The following is a 15,832-nucleotide window of genomic DNA, read 5'->3' as shown; positions in this document are numbered from 1 at the left end:
CCATCTCCCTCGACGGGACATTCATATTCTACCTATCTCTCTCTTCGAGCACAATGTCGTTTTTTGATGAACATGCCCAGCGTTGCCATCCATATTCTCTACTCCCGAGATGCCTACACAATCCGCTCCTCGTTCAACTTATTGACTACGGTGTCACCATCGAGATGATTGACTATGTCACTCTTCAAACCATCGAAACCGTTCGTATTGATGGCCAGCGATCAGGAGCAGACCCCTCTCTGCGAAATTTCATCCATCGTCTCGTCGAGCACGTCAATGTTTCCGTTGGAACTTTGCTCACGACAGTGATTTACTACGATCGCATACGTCCAAAACTAACTGAGGCTAGCGGTAAAAAACTAGTTTATCTCGCCATTATTAAGTTCTCTCATCAGCGTCGTCTCTTTATGCGGTTTTAGGAGCTCGGGGCGCAAGACATCGACTATTCCTTGCCACGCTTATAGTGGCTTCAAAATACCTAAACGATTCCTCGCCTAAAACCCTTCACTGGCAGAAATATGCAAACATCACAACGTTACAAAACGTCAACATTATGGAACGCCAGCTTCTAGAACTGCTTGATTATAATCTTCGATTCAACGAAGAGGAAGCGTGCCGCTACTTTGCACCTTTCATGGCTCTCCGTGCCCAACGGGCTTCTACTCGGGCGATTGCCGTGCACAAGGTCTCTAAGGCGAGTAGAGCAAGGGCTCAAGCACAGGCGGATGCACAGGCTCGAACAAGTCAAACACAGAACGAGCAGCAATACTCCTCCGAAGTCTCTTCCTTGCAGCCTCTTCCTAGTGATTCTACTCTTATGCCACCAGCTCTGGCTTCAGCGGTCAAGGATATTGTCAAGAATCCTCATCTTACTCGAAACTCTCTTGCCCCTCCTGTCATGCACTACAGCTTGAGCTCTGATTCGGCATCGTCTTCCTCCTCTGACATAGGATCACTCATTGACGATACAGGGTCTTCGTCAGGTTCTTCTTCGGGATGGAACACCTCGGATTCAGAATCGGACTCGGAGGAAGAGCGATACATTGAACCTCGAGTTTACTCAAACTCGTCCTTGGACTCCTACCCTGACCACTACCCCAACTCGAATCTCTACAGAAGCGGTTTCCTTGTGCGACCTATTCCTGCATGCAAGCACAAAGACTCTCAATTACAAAATCGCTCCCGCAGACCCTCTGATACTTCCTCCGTTCGAACTGTCACAGGAATAACCCCATCATTTGACCACTCATCAACTTCTCGTACCAGGCATATCTCAAAGCGATCTGCCTCGATCGTTATTGGTAATATCAATAACCTCAAGGAGAGCCCTTTGTCGTCAAGTAGCACGATGCCTAGCATTCCGCGAACTGGGTTGTCTGGGAACTTTTTGAGTCGTATGTGGGGAGCTGCGAAGGCTCAGGCTGGTTGCCACGACAAAACGGGAGGTGGTGATTCGGACTCTGATATTCAAATGTCTAGCGCATTCAGGCGTTTGGTACTCGCACCGTCAAGGTCCGCAATGTCGAGGACCACGACTACGTCCTCTGTGAATGTTTGAGCAGGAGTTTCTATCATTCACTGCTTCTGCGCAACGCTTCCATGTTCATCAAAACTTCATCAACCCAATCCTTCATTCCCTTCCATCGACACTCTTTCCAATGATCAATATGGACCTCTTTCAAATGCTAAACTCGGACTACTGTACACATTCCCATCGCCGGACATTGCTATCCTATACCACATTGCTATCCTCACAAGGACATTGCTATACCTTTTGTCGCAGAATAATAAGCTGACCTTATTTTGCACCCGATTTGTAAGAATATCGTAAAATGTTTTGTACTTAGTTTAAATTTGCTACACAAAATACAAATTTACGAACAATATCGTCAGCCTTGTTAAGCGTCGACGGGACCTTCGGCATCCCAGAGAAGGATACACTTTGGATCGGCTGCATCCTTCTGCGAAGCGCTCAGTTTTTGCAGGATAATATGTCGGAGATGATGTTATTGAATCATCAATATTGGCGATGCAACAAATTCATGAGGAACGGCATCTCCAACCAGTTTTTGAATTTCACGGTCTGACTTTCGGATCTCATTTTAACACTACACGCCACCGTAATGGCCTTGATACAAAAGCGAGGAAAAGAGAGAAACATAAGTACATCCAACATCCATCGTCATCCCCGTATAAAAGGGTGTGCCAGTGCCTCTTTAGGTGTAATTCGTCTAGCAGGGTCAAGAGCAAGGCATCTGTCAAGCAAGTCAATGAAAGAAAGGAGCAATTTATTCTCGTCATCCTTCATCTTCACAGAGGCGGGGGGCATTACACGCGAGCGTAGATCTCGACTGGGTTTTGAGACGTGTACTTTCTTGATGACATCCTGGAGAGGCAGAAGAGAGAAAATTGATATAAATGTAGTGACTCGTCCGAAAAAGTACGGAACGACTGACCGTCCCTGTAACCCGGTCCCTCTCGACGCTGTTAAAAGCACCGAGTTCGTCGAAATAACCATCACCAAACTTGGCCTTCTTGATCATCTTCCCGTTGAAACGACCTTTTAGCTCCATCATTAAAAGAAGCATCTGGTTGTTGGATCGTCCAGGAAAGAGAATCTTGCCCGTGTAGAGCTCATAAAGTGTACATCCCATGGACCAAATATCAAGTGCGGGGTCATATGGGACACCGAGAACTAACAGTAGAAGATCATAAGCAACAGAAACCAATGCATAGGAGCGAGTACACTCAACTGATTTCAGGAGCACGATAGAATCGACTGACCAGATATGGTGTTATTCCATTCTCAGAGGCATCCGATGCGGAACCGAGATCACACAACTTAAGAAGCGTTTTCTGTTCATTCACCTGCGAAACACATAATCAGCAGCGAAAGGGAGGTAGGATGAAACTGCATTACACACCAAGATATTATCTGGCTTAATGTCGGCATGCATCACCCCAACCTTTCTGAATAAACTAAGGGCCAAAAAAAGTTGATGGGCATATGCGCGGACCGCCTTTATGTTCAGACCAACATCTTTACCGAATCGTTTTACGACGTCGCGTAGGTTCATACTAGTACAGAAGAGTAAGTAGGAGGTCTGGGCGCCGAATAAAAATTCACCTCAAACTTTCAAACACCAGACAAAGATGCCCGCGATGTTCAAAAGTCCGCTCCAGCCTAACGATGTGTTTTTTGTCTTCAGGATCAGCTTGTTTAAGCTTGTTAAGCATCTGGACCTCTTTGAGACCTGCTTTGTACCTGGAGAGTATAAGCATGCATCATAAAGAACGACCAAAAGATCGGCTCACATAGACTCCTGGCAGCGCACGATCTTGATGGCCACCTCGCGTCCTATAGGCTCATCTGGCTCTGGTTGTAGTACTCGTGCTCGGACAACGTTGGCAAACATCCCCTTGCCAAGCGATGAGAATACTTGATACCGTCCTCCGTCCAATTGCTCGCCGAGAATGATGGAATAATATCCTTCAGCGTCAGCAGCGGAATCTGTGGTCGTTGTGATCAATGCGGGTGCAGAGGGTTTCTATAGCGAAAGATCGTCAGGTACTATAGACCAGCAATGGGCGAAGGGGACAGACCATGACTTTCTTGACCTTGCGAGCTTTGGGCTTTTTGGGAGCGGTCGCAACGGCGAACATGTCGTCCAGGTCATCCTCGTCCTCGTCCTCTTCTGCTACTTCGATCTCCTCAACGTCAGGTTCAACTTTCACGGGGGCATTGATGCGCTTGTGTTCATCTTCGCGACGGTCGAGACTGGGGTCGTAATCTGCGGCTGAGACTTGATCACGGTCCGTCTTCGAGATTTCTTCCACATGCCGTTTCATATCAGAAGACTTATCTTCGTCATTCTTGGCAAGGGTAAAATCATCTCCAACTGCAGGAGAAGGCGATAACGAGACTCTTTGGGCTAGGAAAGATTAAAACATGAATATGATGTCCGTGACTGAAAAGGATACTTACAAATAGTACCATTAGTTCCTTGCCCTTGGGGTCTATTAATGTTCGAATCTTTGTTAGAAAATGTGGAAGGAGGATGCTCCTGGGTCGCACTATTTTGTCCAGACGGCTGACTGACACTATCGCTGGCACTCGCAATACCAGTATACTTTGCCAAAATCGCCTGCCGTCTCGCACGTCTACTAGCTAGTGTCTCTTCAACAGAGGGCGGAGATGGTACAGTGTCGAGCTCCATTTCTGGTAGGGGTTCGTTGATGGGTTTTGGATCATTTGGAGGAAGCGCTTGCGTTTTTACACGGGGGCTAGGTCGAGGTGATATCCTGAGGCTATAGTCAGAGGTTGTTGCTGCTGCCAGATACCGAACATGTAGAGCAACACTTACTCGCCTTCTTCTTTCTCCTCGCCGTTGTGTGCCGCGGAAGACATATGAGACGTGGTTCTGGTAGTCGAGTGTCTTCTTGGAGAATACCCGTGCCTCCGAGGGGAACGTCCATGTCTTCTCGGTGAATAGTCTTCCCTGGGTTCCCGACTGTCCGCCCTATGACTCCCTTGTCTGTGCCGTCCTTCATCTCTGTCTCTTCTGCTTCTGTCTGACTCGTAGTGGTCCCTCCTATCGTAACTATCTTTCCTGCTGATGGGCTTCTTTGATGAGGTTGATCTGAGATGTACGTCCCTCCAATCCCTAGCATCTTCTCGAGGTCTCTTGTGCTCTCGGATTTCACCACCGTCTTCCCGAATACGCTTTGAGCCTGAGGACATGTTAGTCATTTTGTACGCAATGAAGTGGGTTTACGAGGCACCGCACGATGGAAAAAAAGGGAGAAGAGGAAGAAGAGCGTCGAAGGAAAACGCAAGCAGTCGCAGCACTAAGTGGAGTTCGAGTGAAAGCTTTGCTCCAGTAGACTGTTATGTTATGTAATCCTTCTTCTGTGGGAATTTTACATAAGGATACCGCTCCGAGTCGAGCTTGTGAGAGATTATCTGAGGATGAGAGCGGCAGATGCGCGCGGTTTTTTTTTTTTTTTTTGTTTTCTGCAGATTAACGTGTTACAAGCAGTCTAGTGCTAAGACACACGGGTGTGCTCCTGGAGCAACACCAGTCCAACCCCTTTCCTTCCTTCTCTGCCCAGATCATTGGTGAGCGCCTGAACTCTTTGTTGTGTAGCTGGTGTTATAGGTGTGATGTGTGAGTGGTATGGTGTATCGTTAGAGATGCGCGCAGTTCTGACATCCATATCTTCTTCTAAGAATTTTTCCCTCCCTCCACCTTCCATCCCTTCCCACCCTCTTCCTCCTTCTCTCGTCCATCGTGAGCACACATCTCATTCGTTCACGGGCAGTTTATCACCCATTGATGAGGGTTGGACTTTGAACGAGTACAATTGAAGATGACTCAACAAGAGGAAATATAAAACTGCAGGAAAAGCGAGGACAAAGATCACAGCCGTGGCGACATGAAGAAATGAAACGAGAATTAGAGAACTTTCTATAATATCGATATCTAGCGGTCCTAAAAATCTTGCTGAGTGACGGAAACTGATTTATTTCTGCAGAAGGGGAACTTTGGGTTTCAGCTCACGGAGGCATGCAACCGAACGAGATCGCTTGAGATACCACCCTAGGTTGTGTTTCTTGGGCGGATGATATGGGTTCTTAAAGCTGTCAAACAACATTTGTGCTCGAAAGGAGAGTAACTACCTTGCGGTGTTCATTAAGGGAGGACAATTGCTCCTTAACATCGTCGCCGACCACTCCATATGCCCCCTGCAAAGACCTGGTCAGTAATTGGATATAGGAGGGAGGTAAAGCTCACAAGTTGCCAGTAATACACATCTCTGGTTTGCATTTCTGCCAGGTATATCCACGCCATGTCTTTCGAGCGAGCTTCGAATTCCAACCCTCTTCGATTTTTTTGCCTTTCATCATCGCGATCGAGGCGCTGATGCCAGTTCTTCCACTCGTAATAGTCTTCGTCCTCGAGGAACGAATGGAGAGCGGCCCAGGATTCACGGCTCTGGAAATGACTGAGTGGGAGGACAAGGACCAAAAAATGGATTTTTTGCACACTTTTGAAAATTCTCCAGGACTCTCATCGTAGGAGTATGTTTCAGAAGCTCGTCGCTCTTTGACGCTTAACGCCAAAGTATATGCCAGCCCGTACCATCCCTCGGTTTCGTCCAGCTGGCTAGCATTAGTGGAGTTGGAACCAAGATCATCGATGAGGGTGTCGTAGCACTAAAAGATACCATCATTGAGGGCCGAGGTAAATTGGGAAGGAATATCATGCATACAATGGGGCGTTCCGGTTTTTTTCCCTCTCGGATATTTGATAGGCGTCCAACTAGATCCAGATCTCGTCTAGCCTCATCAAAGTTCCCAATCAACGAAAATGAGTGGGCCAGGTCAGCTACATCCGGTGACAAAGGAGGCGTCTCATCAATGTCAGAGTAGTCACTAGTATTAGTTTTTATCGTGGAAGATGACGGTGCTGATATCATGGGCGCTCTGGCTTTCGGGAGGTTATCAAGAGAAATCGAGTCTTCATAGTACTCCCAGATGTCAAGATTTGAGGGCATGGGGGTCGGCTGCAAGGAGGACTGAGGCACTATGGATTGTTGATCAGGTCCGAAGGAGCAGACGTGCTTGACGTGGTCCCGAGGGGTAATTGGACGAGATGGAGTAGGAGTATGGATATCCGACGAGTTCAGTGAGTCAGCATTCTGAGATTGGTACAGGCAAGAACTTGGAAAGCTGGTTGGGTGATCGTGGCAATCATAGTGGGTAGGGTTGTATTCAGAAGACGTTAGGCCGGAAGCTGGATCCCAGACGTATTGATCGTGTATATCGTCGTCGTCTTTGTCAAAGTGTTGTTGGCTGGCATCGACGTTATCAGAACTGGAGAAGAAGGAACCAAGAGAGCGGAAAGCATGGTGATTGAAGGTACGGATACGTGAGAAAATACTGCTCTCGTGGCAAGGACGCTTGATGTTTGAGTGGGTCTGTTCATGTGTAGAGTTCATCACTTCAACGGTTGTCGGGGGCAAAGTCGACGGCGATGCTGGTGAGAGAGGGAAGTTGCGCTTGTCACGTTGGTAATATGGGTCACAACACCGCGTTTCTCAACAAAGTTGAGTGTGGTCAAAACGTCTCGAAAACTGATGAGGGAAAGAACAGCATATAATTTGAGCACTATTGAAGGGTCTCTATATCTACTATCCCGAAAACCGATGTAACGTCAAGTTGCATGATTAAGCAGCGGCAGCCCAGGCCCAGGGGCTCGCCTCAGCACCTTGTCCTCTAGCTATTTCTTCAAACTCAAGGGCGCGAGTATTTGATGATACAAGAGTATGGTTGCTTCCTCCAATGACCGCACCACATTCAGGGCTAGAAATGTTCAATCAATGACATCGAATGGATAAAATAGGGATTCCAACTCACCAGTTGCTCGCGTCCATTGCACCTCCACACTGAGAATAGTCAATCCTTGAACACTCAGAGCTTGATAGGACTACAACTCACATCGGCAATGACAAACGTATGTCCATTCGGACAATTGTAGAAATGACCCCTATGTGAAAAGTTAAACGCTTTCACGATGTCCGCTTTTTCCTGAAGGGACACAGGCTGATAAATTGTATCCTGTGATACATGTTTCTCGAGCTCCTGGACTTCGCGGAAAACACGTTCCACCTTCACTCGACAATTATCCTTGAACCATTGCCGCTCCTCGAGGAGTTCTCGCATCGTCTTTGACGGCCTGCTACGCAGATACGCATCTTCCACTTTCTCTAAGTGGACATTCCACGCTTCGACTCGATCATGAATTCCTTGCAGCAGCTCGTCGCGAAGAGAAAGATTGAATGCGCCCGCTCGAATATGTTCCTTACGTTTCTGAAGAAGAGAAAATCGGAAGCGCTCAAAACTGGCGCAAAGCCCCTGTATTGTAGAGCGCGCAGCCAAACGAGATGACGAAGAAGACTCGGCGATTGTTGTCGCTTTTTGGCAATCCACTTCGCAAGAGTGATATAGGAACTCAACGAACGACGCCCAAAGGCGGTGATGATTGATAACCTTGTCATCGTTTGAGGTGATAGTTAATCCTTCGACACGGCTTCCCGCAATCTCCCCCAACATGAAACGAAGCTCGACGGACAGAAGGAACGCTTCGACATGATAGCGAACATCCGCCTTGTGAGGAGGTTGGCCAATGTTTTTGTGGACATTGTCCATAGCTTGTTGCTTTGGTGCATTCATATTTCCGACCACGCTGCCGTCGCCCAGGCGAGTCAGTTCCTCGTGGAAGAGAGTGGAAGAGAGTGGTGAGAGCGGCTTCGTATGCACGAACATGAGATGATCGTGTTCTTGCTATGAACTCCATTTGTTTGTAGAGGTTGAATAGTCCATGTATCAAAATGAACCATTCTTTCCCCTCTGCATTCGAGAGGCCGTGATACTTCGTCATGCCGTTCCGAGTAAGGATTGCATGCGGCATGATCTCCTTGGCCTTCTCCCCAAGTAAATTTGTACGCAAATCCGTTGAAAGGTTGTCGATAAGGAGTGGTGCTTCCTCATACTTTAGCTTTTTGGCCTTTTCTTTGAGTCCAGGAAGTTCATCCGCGATTGTCCGAAGGGCGGGCCCGAGGTCCTCGAGGCGTTTCGCCATGTTACTCGCTACATTCTGTTCCAATATGTCGAGGTTCGCCCTTTTTACGACGCGTCCGTACCGGCGAGCGGTGATAGGGCTTCGGCAGGTAGGGCAAGTGGGGGGAAGTTGGAAATCAACGGGGGGCGATTTCATCGCGAGGTAAGATTGGTATGGGTCCACTTCGTAATAATCAGACATATGACAGTGTCCATCCAAGGTCTCCACAGTGAATATGTGACCGCGACGGAGGGTAATAAGACAATCGCTCATCTCATTCAGTTCCAAATCAATCTCCGCCAGCGTTCGTTGCATTAGAAAATCGACGATATCCATTTTGGCTTCGGGTGCAAGACATTCCACACATTTTTGTTCTGAGCATGGCTCTCCGCAGACTAGAGCGGTAATCAGCGTAAATGTTCTGGTTGGAATCACTTCACACATACCTGATGGACATTTGTGCCCACACTTAAGGTGGTATGAGCATGGGATATCACAAGGAAGGCGAGCGCATATCTAGGGAGATTATTGAGACTGATCAGGGTCGAAGAGTAATGTTCACGCACGGATCCACACAAGACAGGACACGAAAAATGAGTGCAAACCCATTCGCAAGGTTCCGCGCAAGGAGCACAGTCTACTGCACAAAGCCGGGGACATTCGTAATGGCCGCATCGCTGTCGACAAGGTTCACGACAATAAGTGTTACACTCGTGCTCTTGTGAGCAGTCGAGTCCGCACTGATGCTGGCAATAGAGTGTCCTCTCGCAAGGATGGTTCTTGTGAGACGTTCTCCCTGCTTTGGTAGGCAGAGCTTCCTGGAATATTGCTCGAGTCTTTGCGGTACAATCACCACATTTTGATTTGCAAGAGCGGCCACAACAAGGCATGGTCCCTTCACAAACCTTAGTACAGCGCGCTTTTTGGGGTGATTGAGAACAGGACATTGACGCCGTGTGTTCGCAGGACGGAAGTTTTTTCTCGACCAGCTCTTTACAGTTAACTTTACTGAGATCGTCAAATTGGTAGCTATGAAGCGTTCAAGCGGTCAATCATATTGCTTCTCGTATAAGAAGACCCTTACCATGGTAATGATTCTGCGATATGCCCACAAGGTAATTTGACTTTTGACAAGGGGAATTCGCACCGACCACAATCATCAGAACATAGTCGTTCACATGGATGGCTTCGAGGGCAGGGTGTTCGGAGGCAAGGCATGTCGCACCTCATACCGCGATGATTGTTGCGAACTGGATGGCACTGAAACTTAAAATTGGCTCATTGAATAATTTCCACAGCTGTATTGGACAGACCACAGATTGGCATTTATGGCCGCATTCCATTTGGTGATCGCATGGCAATGTGCAGCCCCCTACACGGAGCTGTTAGTGTATAAAAGACGTTTGTTTTAGCAGCTATACCCAGAGGTGCTCTTTGCGATAATTGGCCCGGTTCGGTAATGAACGCTTTTTGATCCGGATGACGAGGGCAGGAGACGGGTAGCCCATAACCAATCTGGTCTTTAGCCTCCATCTCGTCGATAATGGTTCTCCATGTCTCATTTTGACGTAGGTTGGACGCATTACCAAGGATGTACAGTCCGTGTTTAGCACGAGAAAGGGCTACATTGATACGGTTGGAGGACTAAACCGGAGGTCAGAGAACATAAACATGTCAGGTAAAGGGCTGATGTACCTTCAAAAATCCAATCGGCACATTATCTCCTGCAAATGTACCCGAGTTTCGCACCAGTGACACAATGACAATCTTGGCTTCATATAGATTTTCTTGGGGTCAGAATAGATGAATAGATGGATAATGGCGTCGTACCTTCTTCTCCTTGGAAGACATCGACGGTCCCTAGACGTATCTGTCGAGATATTGTGAGGTGTTGCTCTTCTAAATGGCCGCCAATAAACAACTCACATGTCTAGCCACAGTCACTTCTTCGACGACCGCCTCTTCTTCCATCCCTTGTTTGTCTAACTGTTCTGCATCACGATCATCCACAGAGACAGCGATCTTAAGGTCTCTCAGAGCGGCCCTTACTCTTTGCAACTGGCCTAGATATGCGCATAGCACCGCAATGTCCCCAGGAGCGCTGTACACATCTTGCTGCAAAAAATACTTGACCAAGTCTACGACCATGGCGACCTGGAACATTTCAGTCTGCGTCAATGTGAGAAGGTCAGCTTGATGCGATTTACCTCGAATTTGTTCGTTTTGGAGACTGACTCCTCCGCGGCATCCTCGCTATGTGTATGACTGAAGAAGAATATATCCTTCTCTGTCCCCGTGACTGGTGGATAGTGTGTAACAAAGTCATGATCTTCTAAACGTGGATATAGGATCTTTCTGTTGGACACAGGAACCATAATGAGTCAGAAATCCGAGCATGCGCTCTGATGATAGGTTCAATTATTACCGGATGTGATGGGAGATGCTGGGACGCATCCGTCGTTGAACATTGATGAGGGACATGGGCAGTCCGTTGTCTGCCAGTCGTTCCATCAATGAGCGATCGAGTTTGTACAGTTCTCTCCCTCGGTCGCTGTCCATGGAGAGGTCTGAAAGTGATACTGGTCACCACTTTAGCCGGACAAGGAGAGATGTAGGCTTACTATAGTTTGCCAGGGTTGCCCTGAGTTGCTGCGGATCACCGATACATATGAGGTGCTCCACTTGAGTGGTGCCAAAAACTCAATCTCTGAGCAGGGAGTTCTTGGAAAAACTCACCACTGGGAACCAACGATGCAAGGATGTGTGCTTCAAGAACTTGCCCGGCTTCCTCGACCAGCACTACCTTGGGTGAAAGAGTCTCGATGATTCGTCAGTATTATCCTCGACTGCGAAAGCGCAGAAAATCAGCTTACGGTCAACAGCGACGTTAACTTGGCTGCACCAGTGGTGGTACAACCAATCAAATCCACGCGCGAGAGTAATCGACGTCGACTCTGCTCTCATGGTTAGAGACAATGAACAGATGAGTTAGGTTCAGAGGCGCACCTCGTCCTTCACATCATTATATCGTCTGCAGACACCTTCATACTCATCGCGAAGAGAGTGATACTTTTCTAGATGTGAATTATACGCATTTTCCCTCAATTCCTGTTCCCACTTGCGAGCGAGAGACTGTCGTTCGTGTGACGAGAGTGTCCATATGTTATTGACCATGAGTAACTCCGGGACCTGCCGGGATCCTGCGGGAACGGGAGGTATCGTATCGAAGCCCAGCTGCGCGAAAAAATCGTTCAAACGTTGGTTGTGCTCTGCAAATTGGTCGGGCGACGGTTCCGGTTTCTGCTTCTTCAGGTTCTTCTTCTTCTTCTGTTTGCCCTTTCCCTTCCCTACCTCATCCTCGTCTTTGTTCCTGTCTGATGTTCCGGAAGGAGGTGTGATAAATTGGATATCGTATCCATTCTTCCAAAGCCCGTATCTCGTATTGACAAGATGCTTATCACCACCGCGGTTCTTGTTTCGTTGTATAACCTCCCATTCCCCTTCTTCCTGACCAAATATCGGTTCGAAAAGATGTTCGATCCAGTACGGTGGGTTAAGAAGAGATTCCAAGTGTTCAGAATAATGAATTTCGAGAAATTCTTGCACCTCTGGCCACGTTGGATCAGGTATCTGAATGTCTCTCAGGACCGAAGCCATCTCCTTCTCAAGTAATTTCATTTCACGATAGGCCTTGCCTACGGAGCGATCAGAATTTGTCTGACGAGACTGTTCAATCTTGTCCAACGTATATTCTGCTATGCGCTCGTCGCTTGACCGTGAACCCAGTCTGACAAAGTTCTTGGTGATGCCACTGTCTAAGAGTGACAGTAACATATGGTCAAGGGCATGGTTTGTAAAAGCAATCAAAATGACCGGCTTGACTTTACTGGCAAACAACACACGGAGGATCTCCTTCCCAGTAAAACTCTGCAGAAGATATTAGTCCTCCTTTAATGACTCATGGTCAATAAGATATTCACCTTGCCAGTGCCAGGAGGACTAGATTGCGCAGTACATTAACCACCGGAAATCGTCGGAAAATAGAGGAGCTTACCCTTGAATTAAAGCAACTTCGCGTGTTAGCACATCGATCATTGCCTCACATTGACTTCGGTCAAGATAGCTTGAGGCCTGCAACTCCAAACGGGAACGTTGAATAGACAGGGGATCTGTGGCATTCAAAGGATGTATATATGCACCATTGGTTGCAAGGCCTTCCAAATTGAACCGGAATCTCGGAGACAAAGCAAACTTAGGGGGATATATCTCCAAGTTCTGCAACTCGCTGTATTGAGAGAGATATCGGTAGAAAGGAATTGATGTGGGTTCAGCGCATTGCAGCGTCTCCAAAAAAGGACGTATCGACTCGAACATGATGTTGTTGTCGATGAGAAGGGTAAAGGATGATCGGTCAGTTTTCGTATTGCCACGACGTAGAGCTTTGAGCTCAACGTCAGGGTCAAAGAACCGGGCGCGGACTTCGATCTGCAGTTGAGAAACTTTTGCAGATTCGGCGATGTCATTACCTGACGATAGAATGATACCGGGGTAGATGAACAGATTTCCGCCACGAGCGATCAAGAGACAGACAAGACTGCCACCAGCAAGCCTTTTGGAGCGCTTCCAATACTCTTCTCTGACCTTGCGATCAGCATTTCGAGCGTTCCCTGCCGGTGCGTCCATGATAAGACCCACGGTGAGTTCGCGGCGTACAGCCTCTACAGGAGAGAATTCCACGTTGGTGTAGACCTGGAACATTACAGAATTATAGCCACTGGTCCGGTAAAGGCCCCCATTTTTGTGGATGATCTGTTCAATCTGAGTTGGGGTATAAGGATGGGTGTGACTACGATTATTCCAATTGGCCATGGTGTTGAAATCCACCTGCAGGACAGCAAGGGATTCTCGTATAGGCGCACTTCGAAATCTCAGTTAGTATCAAACAGTAAAGATTGACCAACGTACATGAGTTCCTCCCGCAAGAGTCGAAAGTGAGTATCAAGATGTCTTTCCATCGAGCCCTCGGCGCAATGATGGGGAGCTTCAAAGATATTGACAGGAAGATAAGGGGCAATGTCGCATAACAATTCTTGACGAGTGGGAACGATGCGGATTTCGGATATGTTCTCGGCGTCGTTGTCGTGGCGAGGAAGACCATTGGCACGTAAAACACCTGGTGGGTCATAACTCTGTTCGAGGCGCGTCAAAAGCGCTTGGCGTTTATCAGCGATGCTCAACGTGTTTGTTCGGGTTGGACGATTTCTCTTTGATTCAATACTGATATGTTCCCGCTGAACTATCTCCTGAAGACGATCGATATTTCGCTGCAATTCGTTAAGAGTGAGTTGGCGACGACCTGCGTCAAGATGGTCGCCGAATGCGCTTGGGTCCTCGGCCCATGTGGTGTACCACCTCATCAAGTCGTCTACAATCGCGACGAAATTCGGTCGAACGACGGCGTCGCGTTTGAAACAAAGAAAGAATCTATGCCAATGTCAGTTCCAGAGACACCACTTATGCAACTGTACCGCGACTGACTTGTGTAGGAGTGTCGACAATGTTGAGAAAAGAACGACACCGGATAACTGTGAGTTGTATGGCGACGGAAGTCCAGGCGTTGGATCTTTCCAAGATCGTGCATTGACCATGCTGTCGACGCATACTGCGACTACGTCCGAGACGTTGTCAAAGCTATCCTTTAGGGCCGTATACAAAGCACTGAAACACGTAAGAATGGGGATCAGTCACAGTGCTAAAAGTCGCCAGCAACATGGCCTACTTTATGTTATGGCGTAGGGTAGATCTGAGTATCAATTCCGAGGTGAAAAACTGTAAAAGAGTGAGTATAAAATTATACGACAGATAAGCAACATCTACCTGTAGGGCTGGAAAATATCCGCGTTGGAATGACAGCTTTTGAAATCCCATACCGATTCTGGGAGTCACTTCCTCAGCCGCAAGTAATTCTCGAATCCTACTTAAGGCCGTACTCTGTGACATCGAATGGGTCAGTAGTCTTTACATCTATGTCGTTTTGGCTCACCTGTACAATCATCTCAAGAAATGACTTGAAAAAAGGAAAACTGCTTGAATGCGTTTGAGGTTCATGAAACAGTACACGTACCTGAGAAGTCTCTGAGTCCTGTGATATCGATCATTAGAGGTTGTAATGTTGACAGTGAAATTAATGGTAGGACTCACCCACGATGGGTTTCTCTTGTCAATGCTGGCTAAAATTGTTGCTAACTGTGTCATCTGGGAGACACGGTGTGAGGGAGAGAAAGCGAATTTCGGGTTTGTAAATGTCTTGATGTGGTTGTGAGCTTCTGCAGGAGTGAATGAGTACTGGCGATCATGAATAATCCCATTCGTCTCTGCTAGACCCTCAGGAGTGCAAAAATCTAAATTTTCGGAAGGATGCGCATCTTCGTGTACCTGTGACTGCGAGTTTTCTGTGCCATTTGGCTTCTGGGCATGCCTGAAGGTGCAATCAAAGCCTCTGTTACACTGGCCGGTAGACCAGAAGAAATCGCAAGTTCCTCGCGGGGCACGCTCGTTGCCCGCCCGAACACGTGGTGAAGGTAGCGTAGAGGTACTGGGCAGAAGGGGGTCCCGACTTGCGGTTCCTTGTCTGGGACGGCGATGGATAGAAGTGGGATCATGTGAGAACCGGCACGAATTGCCATTTCTGCAATTCCCTTTCTCAAAAAACCTGCAAACCTCCCTTGAAGGAGGAGTGGACATGGGCGGAAGAGTAGGACACAAAGAAAGAGAGCAGCGGCGTGCCGCTGCCTTGTGCACATTCGCAGTTTTGACTCATTAATGGGTTGGGATTTGATCATCGATATAGCTTGAATAATCTGCCACGAGTTTGATGGCAAACCTTGTTTGGGGTCACATTCAGTAGTGATACGGAAGAAGACAGATCGGTCAATGCTCTCTTTTTTGCTAACCATATGATAGATTTGTCGACCCGGTACGAAACCGCTTGATTCAACCCAGCTTCAGTTATCTTCCTATACTGATATGCACCATTCCGAGCCACGATAAACAACTGGTAAATAGAGTGTTGGAACTATAGAGCAAAGGAGCCCTCACCAGGCCAATAGTCTAGTGGTACGCGCCACAGCATCGTGCGAGGCTCAGGTAGCAGATTATGGACGGATTACCTGTAGACGCTCTACCGAGTCTCTCCTTTTATTTCTTTC

The 15,832-nt window shown here is 47.7% G+C and overlaps 5 protein-coding genes across 6 annotated transcripts; 1 reads left to right on the top strand and 4 right to left on the bottom strand.

Annotated features, from left to right (window-relative positions):
* Nucleotides 1-53: 53 nt before the first annotated feature.
* E1B28_003961 (uncharacterized protein) lies at nucleotides 54-1,723 on the top strand (the record flags this gene model as incomplete). Its single annotated transcript, XM_043148404.1, has 2 exons — nucleotides 54-351; nucleotides 420-1,723. 2 exons carry the CDS (start codon nucleotides 54-56, stop codon nucleotides 1,556-1,558), a joined length of 1,437 nt encoding a protein of 478 aa, XP_043013003.1. The 3' UTR covers nucleotides 1,559-1,723.
* Nucleotides 1,724-2,077: 354 nt separating this feature from the next.
* E1B28_003960 (uncharacterized protein) lies at nucleotides 2,078-4,879 on the bottom strand. Of its 2 annotated transcripts, XM_043148403.1 has the most exons (10): nucleotides 4,788-4,879; nucleotides 4,365-4,731; nucleotides 3,986-4,302; nucleotides 3,604-3,932; nucleotides 3,316-3,548; nucleotides 3,128-3,265; nucleotides 2,925-3,078; nucleotides 2,754-2,868; nucleotides 2,457-2,695; nucleotides 2,078-2,386 (listed from the first exon to the last, which is right to left on the bottom strand). In XM_043148403.1, exons 2-10 carry the CDS (start codon nucleotides 4,406-4,408, stop codon nucleotides 2,183-2,185), a joined length of 1,773 nt encoding a protein of 590 aa, XP_043013002.1. In that variant the 5' UTR covers nucleotides 4,409-4,731; nucleotides 4,788-4,879; the 3' UTR covers nucleotides 2,078-2,182. The 2 variants fall into 2 exon arrangements, with proteins under 2 accessions (XP_043013002.1, XP_043013001.1); XM_043148402.1 differs by having other exon boundaries at nucleotides 4,365-4,879.
* Nucleotides 4,880-5,644: 765 nt separating this feature from the next.
* On the bottom strand, nucleotides 5,645-7,002 carry E1B28_003959 (uncharacterized protein; the record flags this gene model as incomplete). The annotated part of the gene is made up of 4 exons (XM_043148401.1): nucleotides 5,645-5,746; nucleotides 5,796-5,996; nucleotides 6,050-6,217; nucleotides 6,274-7,002. The coding sequence occupies 4 exons, from the start codon at nucleotides 7,000-7,002 to the stop codon at nucleotides 5,645-5,647; spliced, it is 1,200 nt and encodes a 399-aa protein (XP_043013000.1).
* Nucleotides 7,003-7,230: 228 nt separating this feature from the next.
* E1B28_003958 (uncharacterized protein) lies at nucleotides 7,231-8,960 on the bottom strand (the record flags this gene model as incomplete). The annotated part of the gene is made up of 4 exons (XM_043148400.1): nucleotides 7,231-7,366; nucleotides 7,421-7,449; nucleotides 7,502-8,275; nucleotides 8,328-8,960. The coding sequence occupies 4 exons, from the start codon at nucleotides 8,958-8,960 to the stop codon at nucleotides 7,231-7,233; spliced, it is 1,572 nt and encodes a 523-aa protein (XP_043012999.1).
* A 990-nt stretch (nucleotides 8,961-9,950) lies between these two features.
* E1B28_003957 (uncharacterized protein) lies at nucleotides 9,951-15,368 on the bottom strand (the record flags this gene model as incomplete). The annotated part of the gene is made up of 19 exons (XM_043148399.1): nucleotides 9,951-10,268; nucleotides 10,320-10,396; nucleotides 10,455-10,494; nucleotides 10,551-10,778; nucleotides 10,832-10,979; nucleotides 11,050-11,191; nucleotides 11,246-11,305; nucleotides 11,361-11,442; nucleotides 11,498-11,578; nucleotides 11,631-12,551; nucleotides 12,605-12,623; nucleotides 12,679-13,542; nucleotides 13,590-14,108; nucleotides 14,163-14,342; nucleotides 14,404-14,453; nucleotides 14,502-14,615; nucleotides 14,668-14,691; nucleotides 14,749-14,766; nucleotides 14,826-15,368. 19 exons carry the CDS (start codon nucleotides 15,366-15,368, stop codon nucleotides 9,951-9,953), a joined length of 4,428 nt encoding a protein of 1,475 aa, XP_043012998.1.
* Nucleotides 15,369-15,832: the final 464 nt, after the last annotated feature.

Source organism: Marasmius oreades, chromosome 2 (assembly GCF_018924745.1).
Source record: "Marasmius oreades isolate 03SP1 chromosome 2, whole genome shotgun sequence".
NCBI classification, from domain to species: Eukaryota; Fungi; Basidiomycota; class Agaricomycetes; order Agaricales; family Marasmiaceae; genus Marasmius; species Marasmius oreades.
The sequence above is the reverse complement of the archived record's forward strand: the minus strand, read 5'-3'. Positions and strand labels throughout refer to the sequence as shown.

What these genes read in the sequence shown, in the direction of transcription:
- E1B28_003960 (XM_043148402.1), bottom strand. Translation starts at nt 4,750, where the DNA reads ATGACTAACATGTCCTCAGGCTCAAAGCGTATTCGGGAAGACGGTGGT. An exon ending in AGGAACTAATGGTACTATTT is followed by an intron (nt 3,933 to 3,985) that starts GTAAGTATCCTT and finishes AATCTTTCCTAG; the next exon opens with CCCAAAGAGTCTCGTTATCG. An exon ending in GCAAGGTCAAGAAAGTCATG is followed by an intron (nt 3,549 to 3,603) that starts GTCTGTCCCCTT and finishes CTTTCGCTATAG; the next exon opens with AAACCCTCTGCACCCGCATT.